General features: G+C 34.7%; 1 protein-coding gene across 8 annotated transcripts; it reads right to left on the reverse strand.

Annotated features, from left to right (window-relative positions):
- Positions 1 to 4,637: 4,637 nt before the first annotated feature.
- On the reverse strand, positions 4,638 to 24,172 carry LOC124868794 (C-type lectin domain family 4 member F-like). Of its 8 annotated transcripts, none has more exons than XM_047366372.1 (32): positions 24,029 to 24,172; positions 23,307 to 23,396; positions 22,082 to 22,141; positions 21,522 to 21,557; positions 20,434 to 20,484; positions 20,230 to 20,292; positions 18,700 to 18,756; positions 18,392 to 18,460; positions 18,077 to 18,133; positions 17,327 to 17,395; positions 17,001 to 17,057; positions 16,371 to 16,439; positions 16,022 to 16,078; positions 15,437 to 15,505; positions 15,111 to 15,167; positions 14,482 to 14,550; positions 14,131 to 14,187; positions 13,547 to 13,615; positions 13,221 to 13,277; positions 12,592 to 12,660; positions 11,186 to 11,242; positions 10,602 to 10,670; positions 10,276 to 10,332; positions 9,647 to 9,715; positions 9,295 to 9,351; positions 8,593 to 8,661; positions 8,248 to 8,304; positions 7,977 to 8,045; positions 7,726 to 7,788; positions 7,354 to 7,496; positions 4,975 to 5,075; positions 4,638 to 4,856 (listed from the first exon to the last, which is right to left on the reverse strand). In XM_047366372.1, exons 1-32 carry the CDS (start codon positions 24,153 to 24,155, stop codon positions 4,709 to 4,711), a joined length of 2,268 nt encoding a protein of 755 aa, XP_047222328.1. In that variant the 5' UTR covers positions 24,156 to 24,172; the 3' UTR covers positions 4,638 to 4,708. The 8 variants fall into 8 exon arrangements, with proteins under 8 accessions (XP_047222328.1, XP_047222327.1, XP_047222329.1 ...); XM_047366371.1 differs by lacking the exon at positions 11,186 to 11,242 and adding an exon at positions 12,240 to 12,296; XM_047366373.1 differs by lacking the exons at positions 11,186 to 11,242; positions 21,522 to 21,557 and adding an exon at positions 12,240 to 12,296.
- Between the last annotated feature and the right edge of the window lie 952 nt (positions 24,173 to 25,124).

Genomic DNA, 25,124 nt, shown 5'->3' on the forward strand with positions numbered 1-25,124 from the left:
AAATCTGGAAAACCCAATTTTACTGTGACGACAAACCTGATCTTACTGTATTTGCAACCTTAAACTGGATCTAAACAATTCACAATTATCCTCAGTCTCAGCAGTCAGCCTATCTGTACCACCTGGAGGTGTGAGTGCACTTCCCTTGCTGGAAGTCCTGTTTCATAGCTAGCACACATCAATCTCTATGTGCAATGAAGGATTTGTCTAGAGATCACAGATGGTTTGTTTCAGCTGTTTAGTAGAATTGGTTTTGCTGCAGCAAATGCAGTAGAAGAACCAAAACAATCTCACCAGAAAAGGTTTTGGGCATGCTCAAAACAATCAGGGGATTCTCACACCACACACCACGCACTGGGGAACAAACTGCATTCTTAATCTGCCTAAGAAAGAACTATCCAAGACCCTGCAATGAACATTCACATTCTGGGCAATCTTTTATGTTGTTAGATGGTCTTCGTGTAATGTGAAAGGGGCCTCAAGAGCATATATATTCACTGCTATGCTTTGAGTTCTAAAGTCTTATCCAAAGTGTTTAGATATTTAAAACTTGGCTTGGGTCAGGATGGGTTACATTATTGCCAGTTCATTTTTTGGGCCCCTCAGTTTGAATGATCTTACAACACTGTAAGGATTATGTCAGTCAGTCAGTCAGTCATTTTCTACCGCTTATTCCATAGTGGGTCGCGGGGGAGCTGGTGCCTATCTCCAGCAGTCTATGGGCGAGAGGCAGGGTACACCCCGGACAGGTTTATTAATTAATATTTATCAAGAACTATAATTTAAAATCATAATTTGAAAACAAAAATGTATTTCTTAGCCAAAAATCATTACTTACGAATAGCAATCAGAGATGTCCTCTGGTGTTGTGATTATGGGCTCAAAGCTCTTTAATAATTACAATTAGCTATTAATCATTAATAATTGATAAATTATTAACCAAAACCACAAAATGTCAATGTTTATTCAACCGCTTCACCGAAGGTGGGGGAACTTCGACCTTGTTTTGACAGATAAATCACTCTTGCACGAAATAAACACAAACGTGTCGTGGTGCGACATTTTGGTCTTTGTTGTGGTTTTGTGTTTTGACTTTAGTTTGGTTTTCTAGTCATGGTTGTTTGTTTATTTCCTTCTACTGCCTCCTAGTGTTTTTTTGTTTTCTTTCCTTTTTGTTAAGTTTTCTTTATGGTTGCTTTCTTATTACTTTGCATGGTTTTCTCATTATTATTATTATTATTGTGATAATTATTATTGTTATTATTATTATTATGGTTTCTTGTTCTCCTTGGATTCTTTACTCTAGTTGCTCATTTAGTATCTCTGTGTTTATTTATGTTAGGTATTTGTTCTCTTTTCTAGTTTAGTTCCTTGGTTTCGTTTCTATAGGTCCAGCCTCCCTTATGGGTTAGCTTTAGTTATTGTTTACTTTTGTGTTTGCACATATTCTAGTTTCTCTCTTTACTTTAGTTAATCATTGTTCTAGGTTCTGATTTTTCTTTTGGTTTATTATCTTTGTCCATAGTTTTACTTAGTTCTGTTTCCCTGAGTTTTGTTATTTATAGTTTTGTTTTTGCAGTCAACTTCCTTTGGTTATGTTATTGCCTAGCTTCCCTCATGTTCCCTTTTGTTTTACAGCCTGGTCCTCTTAGCTACCATTCATATTCCCTCAGTTCTCTGCGGCCTGGTTCACACCTGTTTTCCATTCTCCTCTGATTACCTGCCTCTGTTTCTCATTGGTTCATACCTCACTCCCCTCTGTTTATAAGCTCTCTGGTTTTGATTGTTCTTTGCTGGTTCCTTCCGTTACTACTCCGTTCCCTTCCACGTCTAGGTTTTGTTTATGCTCCTGCAGAGTGACTTCTTGTTAGTTTTTGGCTTAGCACCATTGTACACCTGCAGTGATTTTGCTACGTCTTGCTTTGTTTTTTGGAAACGTTAAGGATTTTGACTATGCTATGTTTTGTAAAAGACCTTGGAATAAAGAAGCCTTCCTTTAACATGCTGCTGTCCAGCTCTTGCCTGCATGTTGGTCCTTCCCTAAACCCCACCCCGACAAAACGCTTCTCTTAATTATATATATATGAAGATTTATTGAAGCCAAATAATTCTGATATACCATTATTCTGGTCCAAAAACCTTCACCTAACTAACAAGCACCTTTCTACACAAAGGGAATAAAAATGACTACCTAACAATAATAATAAAATAAAAATATATGCGCATGGAGTGTATAAAGATCAAACCAGCAGTTCTGTGGACAAAATGTGTAATTTTGATTAAATGGAAAGAGAAGTCCTCCTGGTGTCCTGATGTCTCGATTGCAGTGATCAGCTGTTAAAACGGTGGGGCCACGCCCCTTTAGTCATACAGCTGATTGCCCCAAATCTCGAACAAAGAGTCATAAAACTCTGAGGTCGGAACTCAGTGGGAAAACTCCAGTAATAAAACTGGAACAAAGGAGTGGTCAGGCAAGGCCCAGACTGCACTTGCTTTGAAAGAAAAACTTTTAAAGTTATGGTTGAGGTGCGAACACACCCTCTATTTCTGCTGCCTGTTTGACCCCTTCTCTTTTCCAATGGTTATAATCAGTCTGACAGAGAGAGATATCCCAATCCTTGTGGTTTTTAGTACATGGCCATCAGTGGGCTCTAGATGGACAAACTTTATCAGTTTATTATTTTACTTAGTGACCCTACACGTGGCCCATTCTGGGGTGGCCGGGCTCTGCTGCTATAGGCTTAGGCTGCTGGAGGACATAATGACCACTTTCACCCTCTTCGCTACATTCTCACACTACTCTCTCATTCTGCATTATTTGCTGTTATTTCAGCTTTTAACTTTGTTCTTTCTCTTTTCTCTTCCTACAAGCTACACCTGGCCTGACTCTGTGTCTACCTGTGACACCTTTCTGGAGAGGGGCATCGTCCAAGCTTCTGTGGCAACAACTTAATGCTCACCTTCTACAATAATCCACATAGCCCTGTCTTTCAGTGTTTAACCCTTTCTCTCTCCTAGACATGGCAATTGACTGAGCTTTCACTGTGACTAACTCTGTGCTCTCTTTCAGACTGTAACCTTGAAAACTGGCTCAGAGTTTATCTGTTCTTTCTTTCTAGATGAAACAACTAAAGGAGCTACATCCACTAACATTTACTTTTCCTTCCCATAGAAAGTACTCCTGGATCAATGCTTCTGTGTTCCTTTTGTGTCTCTGCTCTGTTCTCTCAAACCCCCAGTCGGTCGTGGCAGATGGCCGCTCACACTGAGCCTGGTCCTGCTGGAGGTTTCTTCCTGTTAAAAGGGAGTTTTTCCTCTCCACTGTCGCTACATGCAGGCTCAGTATGAGGGATTGCTGCAAAGTCAACGCCAGTGACTGTCCACTGTCTCTACATGCTCATCCAGGAGGAGTGAATGCTACAAATCTCTGACTCGATGCAATCTGCTGGGTTTTCTTACACAGAAAACCTATTTTATCCAATTTGAATGAATAACTGAATTTGACTGCACTGTTCAATGGTTAGGATTAATTGGAATGTATGTACCTGACTTTTGTGAAGTGCCTTGAGACGACATGTGTTGTGAATTGGCACTATATAAATAAACTGAATTGAATTAAATTAAAAGTCAAACTTCTAACTCCTGGCTGATTTGGGATCAGCCGGACAAAACATGAAAACGCACTATTCAGCAACGCTTGCACAGCAAATCAAAACACAGCTCAGCATAAAACACTTCAATCAGTATTGCATGCAACAAGTTAATACCTTGGATTAACTGCTGGTGATTCTAAATCACCTTAACTATGCCTCATCCTGCTCAGACTTTTAAATGTACATATCCAATTTAGTATAAAAAGAATGAAATTACGCTGACATTGATTCCTTCTCTCCACTGGTTGAGGATGGGTCAGGTCTGAAGAAACAGGAGGGGGACCACGCGTCCGTGATCAACTCAAGAAAAAAAACGGTAAACTTCTCATTCGTCCAGGAGGGGAAATTATGAAGAACCGTTAGTTGACTGAATCAACAAGGAGGAAACTCATCTCGTTAGAAATAAAACTTCTGTGGGTTTTCAGCTGCGCCGGATGTCGGCGTGGTTTTCGAGCGCCATATGAATCTTCTGACCTTCCCGTATCAGACAGATTTCCAGCTTTCAAGCTCTTCTGGGAATGGCCTTGTGGAGCAAAAGTTCGCCTGCGAGCTCTTGTCTCTCCAGATATGCGCCTCCGTTACGTCATCCCGTGAGACACGGTGGAAATGGCAACAAAACTTTATTTCCTGTGGGTTTTACAATCCAGGGTGACGTCAGAGCAGTGAAGTCTGTTGAGCTGCGCATGTTCAACTGTGCGACCAAAATGGATGACTCCAACAACACACATTACATGACTTCCTTGCTGTATCCCAGAAAGAGCAAAATATCAGAGTTACAAGATACATAACCTATGAGTCACAATAAAAATGCAGAGATTAGATTGCTAATTTGTTCTAAATGGGCATTAAAGAGCAGGACAATAAAAAGACACTGGTCACACTAGCATTGTACTGATTACATTCTTGTTGAAATCAATCAAAGAATAACTAAAGCAGACCTTCATCTGTATATTCTGTAAGAAAAACAGACAGCATAGCATTAAGTTTTTGTCTTATAAGCCACTTTTCTGAAACGCCTCTCAGTAGAAAACATGAAGACATTTTAGGTTCCTGTGTTAAATATCAAGTTTCTTTTCACAGATCCAGTAGTTTTCATTTGTACATTCAGCATCATTCCAGCTGCGTTCAGAGTCGAATTTCTGTATCTCTACACAGTCCTCATTTCTGCGGAAATAATGGTTAGGTTCTCCAGTGCACCAGTAGCTGAAACAAAAAACAAATAAAGTTTTAGGCAATGAACACCAACACGGTAACACCAACCATGTAACATATAATCCTAGTCATATTCTGATTGAATTGGATTAAACATTAATGTATGAACCTTCTTGTTAGCGGAGTCCCATCCACCCATTTCCAGGACCCCTCTCGTACTCTGTCAGTTAGACCAATCCAGGCCTTCTTTGCAAACTTCCTTGTAAATTGCTTGATCATACAAACAGGTATAAGTGTCATTAATCGTTAATCATTTAATACGTGAAACATCATCCAGAACATCAGCGCTGTTTTGGTTAATTTGCTTCGTCTAATCCAACAGAGTATCACACAAGCTTGCAGAACAACTTTATTGATAGGTTTCTTTAAACAATGCAAGTTATGGGTTGGTGTAAAACTTGAATAAAACTTCCTAGAGAAATTACCCTTATGTCATTAAAACCAATATTTATTTTTTCTATGGAGCAAAAAAGCATACTATGCACAAAAGTTAAGTAAATTTGTCTTTGGTTGATTAATTATTTGTTGTAACAAAGCTCCTAGGAAATAATATCTAATATCTTGCACAGTTGGAACGGTGCAACAATTGCAAGGAAAATAATTTGGTTTTTGAGCAGCAGAGTGGAGTCTATGGGTTGTACCCATAAAAAACTTGCCATATCATCTTTGCCAATGGCAAACAGTTTTTGATGAAGGCAGTGTGATGGTGTGGGGTGACATCTCCCTCACTGAAAAAGTGACATCTCCCTCACTGAAAAACCAGGCTTGTTATCATTGGAGGCAATCTCAACTCTGCTGCTCTACCCACAAATCCATATTCCTAACAATCAGGGCCCATTTAAGAGAATATAAACACACTTTCCATTTCCTTTCTTTTTTGAGCTAAATGTATTACACATTAACGTTTTATAATGCACCTACTCTTAGGACCATCTCTTTCTAAATGCAGTCATAAAGCAAGATCTGTGTAACACAGTGGATCTTAAACATTTTATTGGTTGTTCAACCATCATATGTTGAGTGAAAATCTCTCAAAGAAAACAGTTTGACAGAAATAAAACCTTTTTCAAGCAATAGGGTTATTCACTAAGTTTTAACAAATGGTAATTATGTGAATACACAAATAATAAAGTACTTTTCTCAGGTCCTCTGTCAGATCTTTGAAAATGAAGTTTTTAATGGTGCGTTCACACCAAACGCGGATTCTGCGAATATTTCGCGTCATTTGTGTGCTGTTGCTCGCTTCACATTCCGCGTGAACTCCGCGTTGCCAAATGGCAACAAACGGCAACACTTCGCCGCGTCATCAAATAGGAGGAGCTTCAATCTGCTGCTTGCTGGTTTCAACTGAACATGGCGGACATGGATTTCACGGACCTAATTATGGTGTTTTACCTTTGGAGAGCCGAAAATCGCTGCCAACGTCGACATCCTTTGGTACACGAGATTCTTCAGAGATGGGAACAGTTCGGAGAGTACCACCACTTACTCCGGGAGCTGCGTCTGGATGACGGTCGATTTCAGCGGTACTTCCGTCTATCCAGGACCCAGTTCAAAGATCTGCTGTCCTGGCTTGGGAGACGAATTGGCCTCCGGGACACCAACTACCGGCGCTGTATCCCCGCTGCTGAACGCCTGTCCATCTGTCTTCGGTGAGTAAATATATCTCAGCTCAATAAAAAAACAGCCGATTTTTAATGTCCACATCTCCTAAATATAAGATATTTGTGCCTAAACATAACCAGGCCAGGTCCTTTCTGTTCTTGTCTCGGTAAAAATAATTAGTTGAGTCATACAACTCTGGCTTGCTGCACACCGCCACTATGATCTGGTCCTCCATCTTCACTGACAACCGCTTCATCTCCGCTGCGGTCTTTCACCCTACGTCACAGCCATATCCAGTCCGTGATTGGTTGACGCAACGCGAATTTAGGAAAAAGTTCAGATTTTTCAACTCGTGCATTGCTCTCGCTTCGCTTGGCGCGCCTTCCGCACCGCGTCCTTCGTCTCCTTCGCACCGCCACGCGCCGCTCCGCTCCTGAACGCGCCACTCCTATCGCAGAATCCGCGTTTGGTGTGAACGCAAATCCTTGGGAAATTTTACTCTAGATCACTTATACAAAATTTAAAAAAAGCCTTACGATCTAAAACAATTAAAATTTTAGGAATGGCCTAAGCTATTTGTTGACAATATTCACAGTTTTCAACATATGATTATAGAAATAAACATGGTTAGAAGTTACAAAGACTGTCCACAGTTTCTACTATGAACCATACATCCTATCCTATTTTTCTTACTGTATGTGTTTCGTGAAGCATTTTGTGATTTTATCTGTGAAAAGAGCTATACAAATAACATTTTATTTACTTACTATCCTACTGGTATTGACCGTCCTATCCCACAACTCTTTGGCTGGGACTCAACAATGTCTGAGAAACTGAGGGATATTCTTTAATGCTCCTCCGAATAAAAAATTAGTATACAAACCTCTTCTTCGTTGCTGTTTATGATTACCAGGTCTGCCCCTTGACGCCAGCAGTCATACTGACTGCTTTGCCAGGTCTTCATGGTTGTAGAAATATAATAGAAGCTACCACTGAAATACAGCCATTTCTTCTGCACAAACTGAGCTATATAAAAAAATGAGAAAATATGAATATAGTATCTGCTGATATCATGAAACTGTTGATTTAAGATCACACCTCTAAATGTTCTGTATTTATGTTGATTATTATTCACAATAATGGATAGAAAGATGAACTATATTAGGAAAAACTGGAAAAGTTGAGAAAAGAGTTGAAAGTAGAAACAATGTGTTTATTTTTAAACTCCACATGATATATTTGAAATCAAACTCACCAAAATCACTCAATTTCTTCTGCAGTTTATCTTTTTCTGTAATCAAGGAGACCTCCGACAAAGCTGCCGCAGCAGGTTCAAGTTTAGCACAAAGAAATACATGTATCTAATAATGCGTCATAAATTTAGCTTTTTTATATGTCTAATTTGAAATATTTATGGAGAAAAATCATACATACACAAAGATAACAATTATTATATTATTATTATTATTATTGTAATATTTTATAGTCTATAGTATTCCTACTTACTGCAGGTATTCAGTGTCCTGTTGAGCTGATCTTTTTCCAGAGACAGAATTCTGGACCTGGCTTCGATACCTGAAACAAATTAATATTCCCCAGTTAATTTTACAGTAAAACATGGATGAAAGACAATCACCTGATGACACACAAAGCAGCAACTGTCTTTACACATTGTTACTACGTTGCATGTGTGTGTATAAACAGCTATGTGCTTTTTTAAATATATATATACACACATAACATATATGTCTGTCAGTTGTGCTGTTTTCCTTCTTACCAGTGTTTGTCCTCTTTAGCGTGTCTCTCTCTTTAGTCACAGAGTTTTGTGTCAAAGCTGTAAATAAAGCAAATTAACTTTAAAAACAATAAGATCATTTTACATTCAGAGGCAAAATAATTATCAGTATTAAAATTAATCCCTTTTTTTCTTTTTTGTTTACAAAACATATTTTCTCTAAAGCCTAGAAACTGTAACAGAATCAAATTAGAACTTTACGTTTATGTAATATAAAAAAAACTGTTATTAATATACTAATATAAAGTGTACCTATGTATATGATGACTTGCTGGTCCTGTATACCCAATAAATCTACAGTATTAGAAAGTTTCTTTCCATACTTACTGCAGGTGTTCAGTTGCTTCTTCAGGTTGTCTCTTTCTGTTGTTAGACTTCTGGATGTGGCCTCAATTGCTGTAAAATAAAAATTCACAACGTCTAATATATCTAATCTGTCTGTGAAAAGTCTGAGCTTTTCTCTACATGACCTAATCCTAAACATAAATTGTTATGGATCCTAATGTGTTTCAACTTTTAATGTTTTATAATGATTGAAAAAGCAACATTAGAAATCCCTACTGCCATACTCTATGAATATAAACTTAATTTCTTCATTTAGATTCAGTTCTTTTCTTTAGCCATTTTCCAGCAACTAAAAGTCTGTAATTACATCTCCTTGTCTAAACACCAAACTGCACATAGATTCCTCATGTTTATGTTAAGATAGAGGAGATGGGTATGAAAATTAAAGGAGCATTTGTGATCAATCTTGTGACTGCCTGGACTATACAGCATCATTTTCTTGGTTTCATTATATTTTAAGATAATTTCCATAAATCACACCAGGAAAGCATGACAAACATGCAAAAGTAAAACTAAAAAATTGTCTGAATTCCGATGTTGCTCTATTTATATGATAAAACTACAGTTACTATATATTTGTGTATTTGTAATGGATCTATTTGTTTTGTAAAGTACCTTGAGGTGACATCTGTTTTGAAATAACATTGTAAAAATAACTGACAGACATAGTGTTTTCCATCTTACCAGTGTTTGTCCTCTTTAGCGTGTCTCTCTCATTAGTCACAGAGTTTTGCTGTGAAGCTGTAAATAAAGCAAATTACTTTTAAATACAATAAATGTATTTTACATGCAGAGGCAAAATAATGATCAGTATTAAAATTAATCCCTTTTTTTCTTTTTTGTTTACAAGACATATTTTCTCTAAAGCGTAGAAACTGTAACAGAATCAAATTAGAACTTTACATTTATATGTAATATAAAAAAAAAAACTATGTTATTGTTATACTAATATAAAGTGTACCTATGTATATGATGACTTGCTGGTCCTGTATACCCAATAAATCTACAGTATTAGAAAGTTTCTTTCCATACTTACTGCAGGTGTTCAGTTGTTTCTTCAAGTTGTCTCTTTCTGTTGTGAGACTTCTGGATGTGGCCTCAATTGCTAAAAAACAAAAATCACAAATGTAATATATTTAATCAGAAATCCCTACTGCCATACTCTATGAATATAAACTTAATTTCTTCATTTAGATTCAGTTCTTTTCTTTGACCATTTTCTAGCAACTAAAAGTCTGTAATTACATCTCCTTGTCTAAACACCAACCTGCACATAACATGTTTATGTTAAGATACAGGAGATGGGTATGAAAATTAAAGGAGCATTTGTGATCAATCTGGTGACTGCATAGAATATTGAGCAGAATTTCACTGGCAACTCCATCCAATTTTCCTTAAATATACCTTTCTTACCAATTGGTGTTATAAACTGAACATGACTGCATTGTTTAATAACTAGGACTGAACTGGAATGTATGTAATTGACTTTGAATTTCTCTGTGTGATTAAAATGAACTGACTATATATTCCTGTATAAAAATTGGGTGTGTTTTCTTTGTCAGTTGCCTTGAGATAACTTCTCTAATGAATTAGTGGCATATAAATAAACTGGATTAAATTGAATGAAACTGTAAATAATGAAACCAGTCTTGTTTTCCATCTTACCAGTGTTTGTCTTCTTTAGCGTGTCGCTCTCATTAGTCAGAGAGGTTTGCTGTGAAGCTATAAGTAAAGCAAATTACTTTTAAATACAATAATATTATTTCACATGCAGAGTTAAATAAATATCAGCATTAAAAGTAATACCCTAATGTTTCTTTTCTTGAGAGCAAAACATTTTTCTTTGAAGTTTAGAAAGTTTACCAGAATCAATAATTGAGCAAAAAACTTATTGTTATCATTAAACACAGTTACATTTTTTTGTTACATTAGTTGCTGTTCTTATATTCTCATGAAAATTACAGTTTTACAAAGTTTCTTTCCATACTTACCGCAGGTGTTCAGTTGCTTCTTTAGGTTGTCTCGTTCTGTTGTGAGACTTCTGGATGTGGCCTCAATAGCTGAAAAAAAAATCACAAATGTAATATATTTAATCAGAAATCCCTACTGCCATACTCTATGAATATAAACTTAATTTCTTCATTTAGATTCAGTTCTTTTCTTTAGCCATTTTCCAGCAACTAAAAGTCTGTAATTACATCTCCTTGTCTAAACACCAAACTGCACATAGATTCCTCATGTTTATGTTAAGATAGAGGAGATGGGTATGAAAATTAAAGGAGCATTTGTGATCAATCTTGTGACTGCCTGGACTATACAGCATCATTTTCTTGGTTTCATTATATTTTAAGATAATTTCCATAAATCACACCAGGAAAGCATGACAAACATGCAAAAGTAAAACTAAAAAATTGTCTGAATTCCAATGTTGCTCTATTTATATGATAAAACTACAGTTACTATATATTTGTGTATTTGTAATGGATCTATTTGTTTTGTAAAGTACCTTGAGGTGACATCTGTTTTGAAATAACATTGTAAAAATAACTGACAGACATAGTGTTTTCCATCTTACCAGTGTTTGTCCTCTTTAGCGTGTCTCTCTCATTAGTCACAGAGTTTTGCTGTGAAGCTGTAAATAAAGCAAATTACTTTTAAATACAATAAATGTATTTTACATGCAGAGGCAAAATAATGATCAGTATTAAAATTAATCCCTTTTTTTCTTTTTTGTTTACAAGACATATTTTCTCTAAAGCGTAGAAACTGTAACAGAATCAAATTAGAACTTTACATTTATATGTAATATAAAAAAAAAAACTATGTTATTGTTATACTAATATAAAGTGTACCTATGTATATGATGACTTGCTGGTCCTGTATACCCAATAAATCTACAGTATTAGAAAGTTTCTTTCCATACTTACTGCAGGTGTTCAGTTGCTTCTTCAGGTTGTCTCTTTCTGTTGTTAGACTTCTGGATGTGGCCTCAATTGCTGTAAAATAAAAATTCACAACGTCTAATATATCTAATCTGTCTGTGAAAAGTCTGAGCTTTTCTCTACATGACCTAATCCTAAACATAAATTGTTATGGATCCTAATGTGTTTCAACTTTTAATGTTTTATAATGATTGAAAAAGCAACATTAGAAATCCCTACTGCCATACTCTATGAATATAAACTTAATTTCTTCATTTAGATTCAGTTCTTTTCTTTAGCCATTTTCCAGCAACTAAAAGTCTGTAATTACATCTCCTTGTCTAAACACCAAACTGCACATAGATTCCTCATGTTTATGTTAAGATAGAGGAGATGGGTATGAAAATTAAAGGAGCATTTGTGATCAATCTTGTGACTGCCTGGACTATACAGCATCATTTTCTTGGTTTCATTATATTTTAAGATAATTTCCATAAATCACACCAGGAAAGCATGACAAACATGCAAAAGTAAAACTAAAAAATTGTCTGAATTCCGATGTTGCTCTATTTATATGATAAAACTACAGTTACTATATATTTGTGTATTTGTAATGGATCTATTTGTTTTGTAAAGTACCTTGAGGTGACATCTGTTTTGAAATAACATTGTAAAAATAACTGACAGACATAGTGTTTTCCATCTTACCAGTGTTTGTCCTCTTTAGCGTGTCTCTCTCATTAGTCACAGAGTTTTGCTGTGAAGCTGTAAATAAAGCAAATTACTTTTAAATACAATAAATGTATTTTACATGCAGAGGCAAAATAATGATCAGTATTAAAATTAATCCCTTTTTTTCTTTTTTGTTTACAAGACATATTTTCTCTAAAGCGTAGAAACTGTAACAGAATCAAATTAGAACTTTACATTTATATGTAATATAAAAAAAAAAACTATGTTATTGTTATACTAATATAAAGTGTACCTATGTATATGATGACTTGCTGGTCCTGTATACCCAATAAATCTACAGTATTAGAAAGTTTCTTTCCATACTTACTGCAGGTGTTCAGTTGTTTCTTCAAGTTGTCTCTTTCTGTTGTGAGACTTCTGGATGTGGCCTCAATTGCTAAAAAACAAAAATCACAAATGTAATATATTTAATCAGAAATCCCTACTGCCATACTCTATGAATATAAACTTAATTTCTTCATTTAGATTCAGTTCTTTTCTTTGACCATTTTCTAGCAACTAAAAGTCTGTAATTACATCTCCTTGTCTAAACACCAACCTGCACATAACATGTTTATGTTAAGATACAGGAGATGGGTATGAAAATTAAAGGAGCATTTGTGATCAATCTGGTGACTGCATAGAATATTGAGCAGAATTTCACTGGCAACTCCATCCAATTTTCCTTAAATATACCTTTCTTACCAATTGGTGTTATAAACTGAACATGACTGCATTGTTTAATAACTAGGACTGAACTGGAATGTATGTAATTGACTTTGAATTTCTCTGTGTGATTAAAATGAACTGACTATATATTCCTGTATAAAAATTGGGTGTGTTTTCTTTGTCAGTTGCCTTGAGATAACTTCTCTAATGAATTAGTGGCATATAAATAAACTGGATTAAATTGAATGAAACTGTAAATAATGAAACCAGTCTTGTTTTCCATCTTACCAGTGTTTGTCTTCTTTAGCGTGTCGCTCTCATTAGTCAGAGAGGTTTGCTGTGAAGCTATAAGTAAAGCAAATTACCTTTAAATACAATAATATTATTTCACATGCAGAGTTAAATAAATATCAGCATTAAAAGTAATACCCTAATGTTTCTTTTCTTGAGAGCAAAACATTTTTCTTTGAAGTTTAGAAAGTTTACCAGAATCAATAATTGAGCAAAAAACTTATTGTTATCATTAAACACAGTTACATTTTTTTGTTACATTAGTTGCTGTTCTTATATTCTCATGAAAATTACAGTTTTACAAAGTTTCTTTCCATACTTACCGCAGGTGTTCAGTTGCTTCTTTAGGTTGTCTCGTTCTGTTGTGAGACTTCTGGATGTGGCCTCAATAGCTGAAAAAAAAATCACAAATGTAATATATTTAATCAGAAATCCCTACTGCCATACTCTATGAATATAAACTTAATTTCTTCATTTAGATTCAGTTCTTTTCTTTAGCCATTTTCCAGCAACTAAAAGTCTGTAATTACATCTCCTTGTCTAAACACCAAACTGCACATAGATTCCTCATGTTTATGTTAAGATAGAGGAGATGGGTATGAAAATTAAAGGAGCATTTGTGATCAATCTTGTGACTGCCTGGACTATACAGCATCATTTTCTTGGTTTCATTATATTTTAAGATAATTTCCATAAATCACACCAGGAAAGCATGACAAACATGCAAAAGTAAAACTAAAAAATTGTCTGAATTCCAATGTTGCTCTATTTATATGATAAAACTACAGTTACTATATATTTGTGTATTTGTAATGGATCTATTTGTTTTGTAAAGTACCTTGAGGTGACATCTGTTTTGAAATAACATTGTAAAAATAACTGACAGACATAGTGTTTTCCATCTTACCAGTGTTTGTCCTCTTTAGCGTGTCTCTCTCATTAGTCACAGAGTTTTGCTGTGAAGCTGTAAATAAAGCAAATTACTTTTAAATACAATAAATGTATTTTACATGCAGAGGCAAAATAATGATCAGTATTAAAATTAATCCCTTTTTTTCTTTTTTGTTTACAAGACATATTTTCTCTAAAGCGTAGAAACTGTAACAGAATCAAATTAGAACTTTACATTTATATGTAATATAAAAAAAAAACTATGTTATTGTTATACTAATATAAAGTGTACCTATGTATATGATGACTTGCTGGTCCTGTATACCCAATAAATCTACAGTATTAGAAAGTTTCTTTCCATACTTACTGCAGGTGTTCAGTTGTTTCTTCAAGTTGTCTCTTTCTGTTGTGAGACTTCTGGATGTGGCCTCAATTGCTAAAAAACAAAAATCACAAATGTAATATATTTAATCAGAAATCCCTACTGCCATACTCTATGAATATAAACTTAATTTCTTCATTTAGATTCAGTTCTTTTCTTTGACCATTTTCTAGCAACTAAAAGTCTGTAATTACATCTCCTTGTCTAAACACCAACCTGCACATAACATGTTTATGTTAAGATACAGGAGATGGGTATGAAAATTAAAGGAGCATTTGTGATCAATCTGGTGACTGCATAGAATATTGAGCAGAATTTCACTGGCAACTACATCCAATTTTCCTTAAATATACCTTTCTTACCAATTGGTGTTATAAACTGAACATGACTGCATTGTTTAATAACTAGGACTGAACTGGAATGTATGTAATTGACTTTGAATTTCTCTGTGTGATTAAAATGAACTGACTATATATTCCTGTATAAAAATTGGGTGTGTTTTCTTTGTCAGTTGCCTTGAGATAACTTCTCTAATGAATTAGTGGCATATAAATAAACTGGATTAAATTGAATGAAACTGTAAATAATGAAACCAGTCTTGTTTTCCATCTTACCAGTGTTTGTCTTCTTTAGCGTGTCGCTCTCATTAGTCAGAGAGGTTTGCTGTGAAGCTATAAGTAAAGCAAATTACCTTTAAATACAATAATATTATTTCACATGCAGAGTTAAATAAATATCAGCATTAAAAGTAATACCCTAATGTTTCTTTTCTTGAGAGCAAAACATTTTTCTTTGAAGTTTAGAAAGTTTACCAGAATCAATAATTGAGCAAAAAACTTACTGTTATCATTAAACACAGTTACATTTTTTTGTTACATTAGTTGCTGTTCTTATATTCTCATGAAAATTACAGTTTTACAAAGTTTCTTTCCATACTTACCGCAGGTGTTCAGTTGCTTCTTTAGGTTGTCTCGTTCTGTTGTGAGACCTCTGGATGTGGCCTCAATAGCTGAAAAAAAAAATCACAAATGTAATATATTTAATCAGAAATCCCTACTGCCATACTCTATGAATATAAACTTAATTTCTTCATTTAGATTCAGTTCTTTTCTTTAGCCATTTTCCAGCAACTAAAAGTCTGTAATTACATCTCCTTGTCTAAACACCAAACTGCACATAGATTCCTCATGTTTATGTTAAGATAGAGGAGATGGGTATGAAAATTAAAGGAGCATTTGTGATCAATCTTGTGACTGCCTGGACTATACAGCATCATTTTCTTGGTTTCATTATATTTTAAGATAATTTCCATAAATCACACCAGGAAAGCATGACAAACATGCAAAAGTAAAACTAAAAAATTGTCTGAATTCCGATGTTGCTCTATTTATATGATAAAACTACAGTTACTATATATTTGTGTATTTGTAATGGATCTATTTGTTTTGTAAAGTACCTTGAGGTGACATCTGTTTTGAAATAACATTGTAAAAATAACTGACAGACATAGTGTTTTCCATCTTACCAGTGTTTGTCCTCTTTAGCGTGTCTCTCTCATTAGTCACAGAGTTTTGCTGTGAAGCTGTAAATAAAGCAAATTACTTTTAAATACAATAAATGTATTTTACATGCAGAGGCAAAATAATGATCAGTATTAAAATTAATCCCTTTTTTTCTTTTTTGTTTACAAGACATATTTTCTCTAAAGCGTAGAAACTGTAACAGAATCAAATTAGAACTTTACATTTATATGTAATATAAAAAAAACTATGTTATTGTTATACTAATATAAAGTGTACCTATGTATATGATGACTTGCTGGTCCTGTATACCCAATAAATCTACAGTATTAGAAAGTTTCTTTCCATACTTACTGCAGGTGTTCAGTTGTTTCTTCAAGTTGTCTCTTTCTGTTGTGAGACTTCTGGATGTGGCCTCAATTGCTAAAAAACAAAAATCACAAAGTGTAATATATTTAATCAGAAATCCCTACTGCCATACTCTATGAATATAAACTTAATTTCTTCATTTAGATTCAGTTCTTTTCTTTGACCATTTTCTAGCAACTAAAAGTCTGTAATTACATGTCCTTGTCTAAACACCAACCTGCACATAACATGTTTATGTTAAGATACAGGAGATGGGTATGAAAATTAAAGGAGCATTTCTGATCAATCTGGTGACTGCATAGAATATTGAGCAGAATATCACTGGCAACTCCATCCAATTTTCCTTAAATATACCTTTCTTACCAATTGGTGTTATAAACTGAACATGACTGCATTGTTTAATAACTAGGACTGAACTGGAATGTATGTAATTTACTTTGAATTTCTCTGTGTGATTAAAATGAACTGACTATATATTCCTGTATAAAAATTGGGTGTGTTTTCTTTGTCAGTTGCCTTGAGATAACCTCTCTAATGAATTAGTGGCATATAAATAAACTGGATTAAATTGAATGAAACTGTAAATAATGAAACCAGTCTTGTTTTCCATCTTACCAGTGTTTGTCTTCTTTAGCGTGTCGCTCTCATTAGTCAGAGAGGTTTGCTGTGAAGCTATAAGTAAAGCAAATTACCTTTAAATACAATAATATTATTTCACATGCAGAGTTAAATAAATATCAGCATTAAAAGTAATACCCTAATGTTTCTTTTCTTGAGAGCAAAACATTTTTCTTTGAAGTTTAGAAAGTTTACCAGAATCAATAATTGAGCAAAAAACTTATTGTTATCATTAAACACAGTTACATTTTTTTGTTACATTAGTTGCTGTTCTTATATTCTCATGAAAATTACAGTTTTACAAAGTTTCTTTCCATACTTACCGCAGGTGTTCAGTTGCTTCTTTAGGTTGTCTCGTTCTGTTGTGAGACTTCTGGATGTGGCCTCAATAGCTGAAAAAAAAAAATCACAAATGTAATATATTTAATCAGAAATCCCTACTGCCATACTCTATGAATATATTAACTTAATTTCTTCAGTTTAGATTCAGTTCTTTTCTTTGACCATTTTCCAGCAACTAAAAGTCTGTAATTACATCCAAGAGTCTAAACACCAAACTGCACATAGATTCCTCATGTTTATGTTATGATAGATGAGCCCTGAAACACCTCCACCACGTTAAGGTAGCGGTTCAAGAAGGGGATCAACTGAGCATTCTTAAGCTGTGTCTCAGTAGAAAGAGTAGTTGTCTTGCAATCATAAGGTTGTGGGTTCAAATCCAGCTTCCTTCTGCCATATGTCAATTTGTCCCTGGGCAAGGCACTTAACCTCAAGTTACCTACCAGTGTATGAATGTGTGAGCGTTAGTAAGTGTGAATGTGGCTGTAGTGTAAAGTGCTTTGAGTGGTCTGTATGACTGGAAAGGTGCTATATAAGTTCAGTCCATTTATAAATATTTAGTTTATTTTTTACTAATAAACTCAACTTGAACTGAACTGACTGAAATGGAATATATGTAGTATAATTTTAATCCATTTGTTTTGTAAAGCACCTTGTTGTGATTTGGTGGATTCTAAATAAACTGAAATTAGTTAAGCCGTAAAAAAAGAAAAAAACATTGTTTTCCATCTTACCAGTGTTTGTCTTCTTTAGCTTGTCGCTCTCATTAGTCAGAGAGGTTTGCTGTGAAGCTGTAAGTAAAGCAAATTATCTACAATAAAATTATTTTACATGCAGAGGCAACAATAATTATCAGCATAAAACTTAATCCCTTTGGTTTTTTTTTTTGTTTACAGAGTGAAATATTTTTCTCTAAAGCTTAGAAACTAAAAGAATCCAAATAGATCTTTATCTTCATTTGTAATATTAAAATAACTTGTTATTGTTATACTTATGTAAAGTACACCTTTTCTATCATACAGTATTAGAAAGTTTCTTTCCATACTTACTGCACAAATTCAGTTGCCTCTTCAGGTTGTCTTGTTCTGTTGTAAGACTTCTGGATGTGGCCTCAATAGCTGAAATAAAATTGACACGAGCTATTGAAGAAAACTGTTGATGAAAGATTGTTGATTCTCTGTACCGGACTTAATTCTGACACATTTATATCCTGACGGTTCCTGTTGTGTTCGAACAGTTTTAACGTTTATGGAAAGGCACAATCAGAAATTACCACAGCCACACAGCCCACTTAGTGGCGTTGACCAAATATAAGAATTTTAATATTAAAAGCATTTCATTAAATCATCACACTTACCAGTTCTTGTATCATTTAATGTGTTCCTCTCTTCAGTCAGGGAATTCATTTGTGATACTAGTGACAGACATGACAGACTTTAACAACAGGACTGTAACCTTAAGATTTGTTCATTTTCAAAAGGTACATTTATCTATTTCAGTAAAAGGTAAAATTAGATAATTTCAAAAATACAAGGAAAAATCCATATTTAACTATTTATTTTGTAATTTAGGTTAATTGCATGTTTAAAATGCATTACGTTTGTTTCTAAGTAGGAGTGTTTAGTTATGAATTTTGGATCACGCCACAGTTATTTAAAAAAAGGAAAGGAAAAGAAATTCATAGTTTTAATACGTTTTGTATTTTTTTGTTTTCTTACTGTGCTATTTTGTTTATTTAATAGTTAGCAATAGTCTTATTTAGTTACACCTTTTTTGTTTTTAATTTAAGGGCCAAAATTATTTATATCCCTGGCAGATTTAGATTTGAAATTATTTTCATTCACCCAAGATGTTGGTTTTATCATCCTATGAAAGACGCTTGTCTCATTTCCTATGAGAAGCAATGTATAAGATGCATTATTTAAAAATGTAAATAAAACAGTCAACAACCAACAATTTATTAATACCCTTCTCATACTTTAAACTTAATTAAAATATTTACTACAGTCAAACCCTTCTTTTTATTGCTGACCAGCTACTTGAATGTTCCCACTGGTATTTTGAGGATTTAGTGATGAGCTCTAAGTCCTTGAGGTTGACAGGTCTCCTTGCCATCACCCTAATGTTTAGCTCCCTCCACAGATTCACTGTCAGATTCAAGTCAGGCCTCTGGCTGGGCCTCTCAACAATTTTAATTGCATTCAGAAAAAAACATTTTGGTGAAATAAAAGATTGCTTTAAACCCGAATCTGCCAGGCGTATGAATAATTTTCGGCAAACTGTATATGCTTGTTTGTCATTTGTTTAGGTCATTTATCTTCTGTTTGCTTGGTTAGCTGCTGTATAGAATTAACATTTTAACTTGAGTTTAGTTTTCGTCATTGGATCATTGGATCTCTCATTTACTTTTGCAAATATATGTTTTGGGGTAAAATAAAGAACCCCTGTTTTTCTATTAAATCTGGTGGCTCCTAGTGACCTACAACTTGGTCCATCACATTTGTAAAAAGTAGTTTTTGTTAAGGAACCCAAATAGCTCCTCATTCACTACCTCCTCTGAACTTTACTGTCCAGCTATGACATCATTAAAGTGGCTGGAATCTGCACAGCCATATGTGTGCGTTTATTAATTAAATTATTCCGTATAAAAACCATATATCAAACCTTATACTTTATACAGTGTAACATTATCTCAGTGAACATTGACTTCCTGATTTGTGCATTGCACTGCTTTTTATATATTGAACAGCATATTTGTAAGTATTTGAAATAAAAACAGTAAATTACAACGCTGCTTCTTGACATTAAATCTACATAAGTAATCACTATTAAACCTATTTATTAAATATTATGAAATATACTTTAATTGACGGAGAGTCACACTCACCAAAATCATCCACTTTCTTCTTTAATTCATCTTTTTCTGTAGACAAGGAGTTCTTCCCTGAAGCTGCCAGAGTATATAAAACAGTAACCCATTCACACAACAATACTATTGTTTCTGTATCTGGAAAAAAAAAAATCCTTCTAGATATTTGCCTAATGGTTTCTTATGTGCGCAGTGCAAACAGCGTTTAATATCTAAACTTACTGCAAATATTCAGCCTCGTGCTGAGGTCCTGTTTTTCCACTGCCTCAATACCTGAAACAGATTTGGTCAGTTTTAGTGCACTTTCTGTTTGCTTTAAAACCATCTGTGGTTTGTGTGTTTGAATTTCATTTTGTTTCTGGTGCAAATTTTATTTCAGTTTGCAAGTTCTAACCATTGTAGTTGAGTAAGAAAATATATTTTTTTACAGAACTGCCCCAAAAGATTCTGCAGTACAGATGAACATCAGGATATAAATTAGATTTGTAAAACTGAGAACAGCAGCGTCGTGGAAGCAGCAACACAGTAAGCCAGGAGCAATGACAAACAAAAAGTGGAGAGAGGTGACAGAATCCAGGTGAGTTGAGTGGGAACAGGAAACATGCTTTGGAGTCAGAAGTTAAAGACACATGAGTGAGGACATCTATAGAGAACAACAGGACAGAGAGTGAGATGAGACAAGAAGAAAAAAATAAGTGGTTTCGTTGGTTATCATGAATTCATAATCTTCCTGTTTTGCATTCTGTGATTTCAGAGTTAGGTTTCGGTGCCTTTGTTGGTACAGTGTTTGTACCAAATTTGCTGAATATGTTAACTTAGTTTTCTTCTCATATCTCTGACCTTAGGTACAACTTGACTTTTTTTCTCTATGTGCTTTCTCATCTTTATTATTTTATTTAAAGTTGTAGGCTCTCCTCACTGTAAACTTTCTCTTTTATTGCCATGCACAACCCTTAAATTTGGATTTTTTGTGTCTTGTATGTTTTTGTATTTTATTTTTAGTGCTGTTTGCATTTCGGTCAGCATTTTTATGTTGCACAAGAAGTGTTTCTTGTAAAAGGCATTTCCTTCGAAGGTTCCATGTTACCCACAACTGTCTCTGAAAAACACAGAAGTGAACAAGAGCGCAATATATTGTTATTAATTGCAATGTAAGCTGGATGTTGAAAACACTTCCTTCCACAGATGGGGGCAACACATATAGAAAGAAAGAGGACATGTTCTAAAAACATGAGAGATATTTTCCAACGCGCTAATCAAAATAATGTACTGCACAAAACAAAGAAAATGTAACTCTGACTCGGACCTACCCCAACCAAAGGCTTGAAGCAGCGGCGGGTTTTCACCTTGTTGAGGAAAGAGGGCAGACAGGGATGTGTTTCTCATCTTATCCCCACTTTTAGCTCTTAATACATTTCTCTTCATTGTAACTCTTTATTGTAACATTTTTATTAGACTTGTATCTTTGCTTGTTTGAGTGTCATATTTGAACTTATTCATACATTTTATTGGAAATAAAACCTGTTTTAATCTGTTCGAGCTGCCCCATTCTCTGCTCTTTGATGCTGCGCTGCTCGCTTCCTTCTGTAACATCAGCGTTAAACCTTGCGACATTCAACCTCTTATATCAGTCAGCCATTTATGTATTTTTTATAAAACAAGTTCACTAACTGTTCAGTAAGCATCAGAATGTACTCTGCAGTTACAAGTACGTATGGGGGTGCACATGGAGAGATGTGGGCTTTAAAGACTGAGCCATTTTTTCTTCTTCTACTGTAGCAATTTTTGATTGTAGTACCATGACCAGAACTAACTCAGTAGCACTAAAAATGAAGACTGAAGTCCTATAATTAAAGAACATCACACTTACCAAGGCTGATCCTCAGTTCATCAACTTCTTCAGTCAGTGTTTTGTTTCCAGCTTTAAGGTCTGAAAAAGAACAGTCAGTCAGTCATTTTCTACCACTTATTCCATAGTGGGTCACAGGGGAGCTGGTGCCTATCTCCAGCAGTCTATGGGCGAGAGGCAGGGCACACCCTGGACAGGTTGCCAGTCCATCGCAGGGCAACACACAAACAACCATGCACACACTCATTCATACATACACCTAAGGGCAATTAGAGTGACCAATTAACAGGCATGTCTTTGGACTGTGGGAGGAAGCCAGAGTACCCAGTGAGAACCCATGCATGCACAGGGAGAACATGAAAACTCCATGCAGAAAGTCCCCCAGTTGGGAATTGAACCCAGGACCTTCTTGCTGCAAGGCAACAGTGCTACCAACTGCGCCACCGTGCAGCCTGAAAAAGAACATTTATCATTAATTTGCTTTTGGTTTGGTTGACGATTTGGTGCAAATACACAATGTTTAGATTGTCATTTAGTAATTTCTTGAGCTATTGAAGTACTCTAGTCTTTTTTTAGTCCAAAAAAAATTGCACGCTGGGTTAATATGTGAAGTTTTTCTTAATAGTGAGCATGAATCTCTCTGTTATGATCCTGAGGTGTTAGGTTTTGGTTTGTATTTGTATTTTTCATTATTGTTCATCATGTTCCTTCTGCTATGTTCTGTGCTCTTTATCATTGGTTAAATGCTGCTTTCTTACTTATACCTTGAACTTAGAGTCTTAGTTTATTTTATGTATATTATAGTTTGTTTCTTTTAGGTTTATATTTGTCTTCTTTATTTAGTGTTTCTTTAAATCTGTTTCCCCCCTTTTCTTCTCTGCCGTCCCTCAGCCACCAGGCAATTAGTTGATTCAGCTCACCGGCACCACCTCATTGTCTCCATAGTCTGCACCTATTCCATTGCCCATATGAGCTCTCTGCTGATCATTGTTTGCCTGCCCGTTCCATGCCTGATTTCCTGCCCTACTTCATGACCCATTCCTTCTGTGAGTTTTCTTGTTTTTTCATTACTAAACGAAGTTTCCCTTTTGCTACAACCTTGCTCTGCATTTGAGTCCTTCACAACCAGAAACATGACACTCTGTGTTGGTCCTTTGATGCACTGACTCCAGCATCAATCAGACCACCTATCACATCAGATCTGTAGTGCATCTGTAAAAATTAGTTACTTGCATAAGTTACTTACAGAGAACAAGACAAAAGGAGATGTTCAGAGCAGCCTGTAGTACACATATGACTCCAATGATGACAGCAACCAGTTTGTACAGTTTCACTGCTGCATGTAGAACAAAACACAAACACAATAATGTTTTCATCTTGTTTGAGGCAAAATATATGAACTTCAATGTCCTTTTAAGCTTATTCCTCAACCAAAATCACTTTGAACTTAACCTTAACTTATACCACGGAAAGTCTCTTCAATACATCATATGTATGAAGATTTAATTATAACAGAAAATATCTCTCTGAATGTATTCTGCAAATGTATTTTGTCCTATGATCAATGTAAGTCTTTTCAAAGTTGTCTTTGTTTAAATCAAAAATGAAAAATACAGAAATAGAATAAAATTATTTAAATAATGAAGAGCATGGAGGAAGGATTTATGCATGGATGGATACTGGTATAAACAACACATTAAGCAAAAGTTTTTGCTTGTTTCTCAATGTATCTCCATTATCATGCAATAAATGGTGTAAAGGAAACATCTGTCAGAATAAAATTATGCAATCAAAATTAAACAACACCAAGAAAAACAAAGACAAACAGCCATTGCAGCAATATTTTAAACAGATTAGTATAACATCTACTTTATATTATAAACCATTGATTTCAACATTGATCTGTAATATAAATTTAATTTAAATAAAAATTTAAGTGCCCTATAAAATGGGAATAATTATAATCACCATGTGTTGCAGGAGTGACTTTGTCTTCACAGGAGCGACTCCTAAACCCACCATTCCTGGATGAAGCAGCACTGATGCTTTCATGTAGGGACAACAATTCATGTTCATTATTAAAAACCGACTCCATATTTTAAGAGTGAGGCTCTCAAACAGCTACAGTGGTGTGTTAACCTCACACAGTTCTGGTCTGTGAAAGGATTTACCCTTTTATAATTTACCAAGGATGTTACTTAAACACTTGATTGCTGACCTAGCTGAAAGAGGGACATCCTCATGTCCCTTCCTTAAAATGTACACACCCCACAACATCAAAAATAAATTATTCTCCCTCACTTCCTGTAAACGTGAGAAAAATAGCTTTTAAAAATTATTTCATATCCGTCAACATTTAATAACTGACAGGGACGTGCACAGAAAGACCCTACGTGGGGCTGGAGCACCTGCCCTTTTTCTTCTGTACGAAAAAGTGCCTTCTTGAAAAATGTTTCTTCTTTCTTTTTGATTTTATCTTTTACAGTGAATAGCATGTGGTGAGGTAACTTTTCTGGATTAAAAAACTTATTTTATCAGTGCACCACATTTTCTGTAAATTTGCTGCGTGCTTATGGCTTATGTTGTTTTTTATTGCAAATACAGAAGACACGTTAGCTCTGTCTGTTAAAAACTTTATTTAAATACATTTTAGGCCAAATAAGCTGGGTATTGACTATTAATTATTTTAATAAAGTTCATTAAATGTGAGGCATGTAGGCTAAGTTGTATTTTCTATTTCTGTGTGTGTAAAAATATGACATGGACAGTGCATTATAATATGTAAATAGCAGACATCTTGTCATCAGATCGCAGAGACTGTAGTCTCATTAATCTTAACTTTCCAATAATATTTTCTGTCATATCTCACATTGACCTCATGCATATGTATATGATACTTCTTATGACCATATTCTTTGCTGTCGGTTTAATTTTGACTACAAATATTTTATAACTCTTTTTCTGATTATAGATTCAGTTGTTACTCAGAATTCTAAAGATAACTCATGTGACCCATACCTGGTTAATTTGTCAGGGTAACCTGCTTTGTTACAACATAATGTTA

Source organism: Girardinichthys multiradiatus, chromosome 5, assembly GCF_021462225.1.
Source record: "Girardinichthys multiradiatus isolate DD_20200921_A chromosome 5, DD_fGirMul_XY1, whole genome shotgun sequence".
Lineage (NCBI taxonomy): Eukaryota > Metazoa > Chordata > Actinopteri > Cyprinodontiformes > Goodeidae > Girardinichthys > Girardinichthys multiradiatus.

Excerpts from the sequence above, each read along its gene's own strand:
- LOC124868794 (XM_047366372.1), bottom strand. The coding sequence starts at position 24,155 with ATGGAGTCGGTTTTTAATAATGAACATGAATTGTTGTCCCTACATGAA. Across the intron at positions 17,396-18,076 it reads GCTAAAGAAGACAAACACTG|CTATTGAGGCCACATCCAGA; the intron begins GTAAGATGGAAA and ends TTTTTTTTTCAG. Across the intron at positions 8,305-8,592 it reads GAAGCAACTGAACACCTGCA|CTTTGACACAAAACTCTGTG; the intron begins GTAAGTATGGAA and ends CTTTATTTACAG.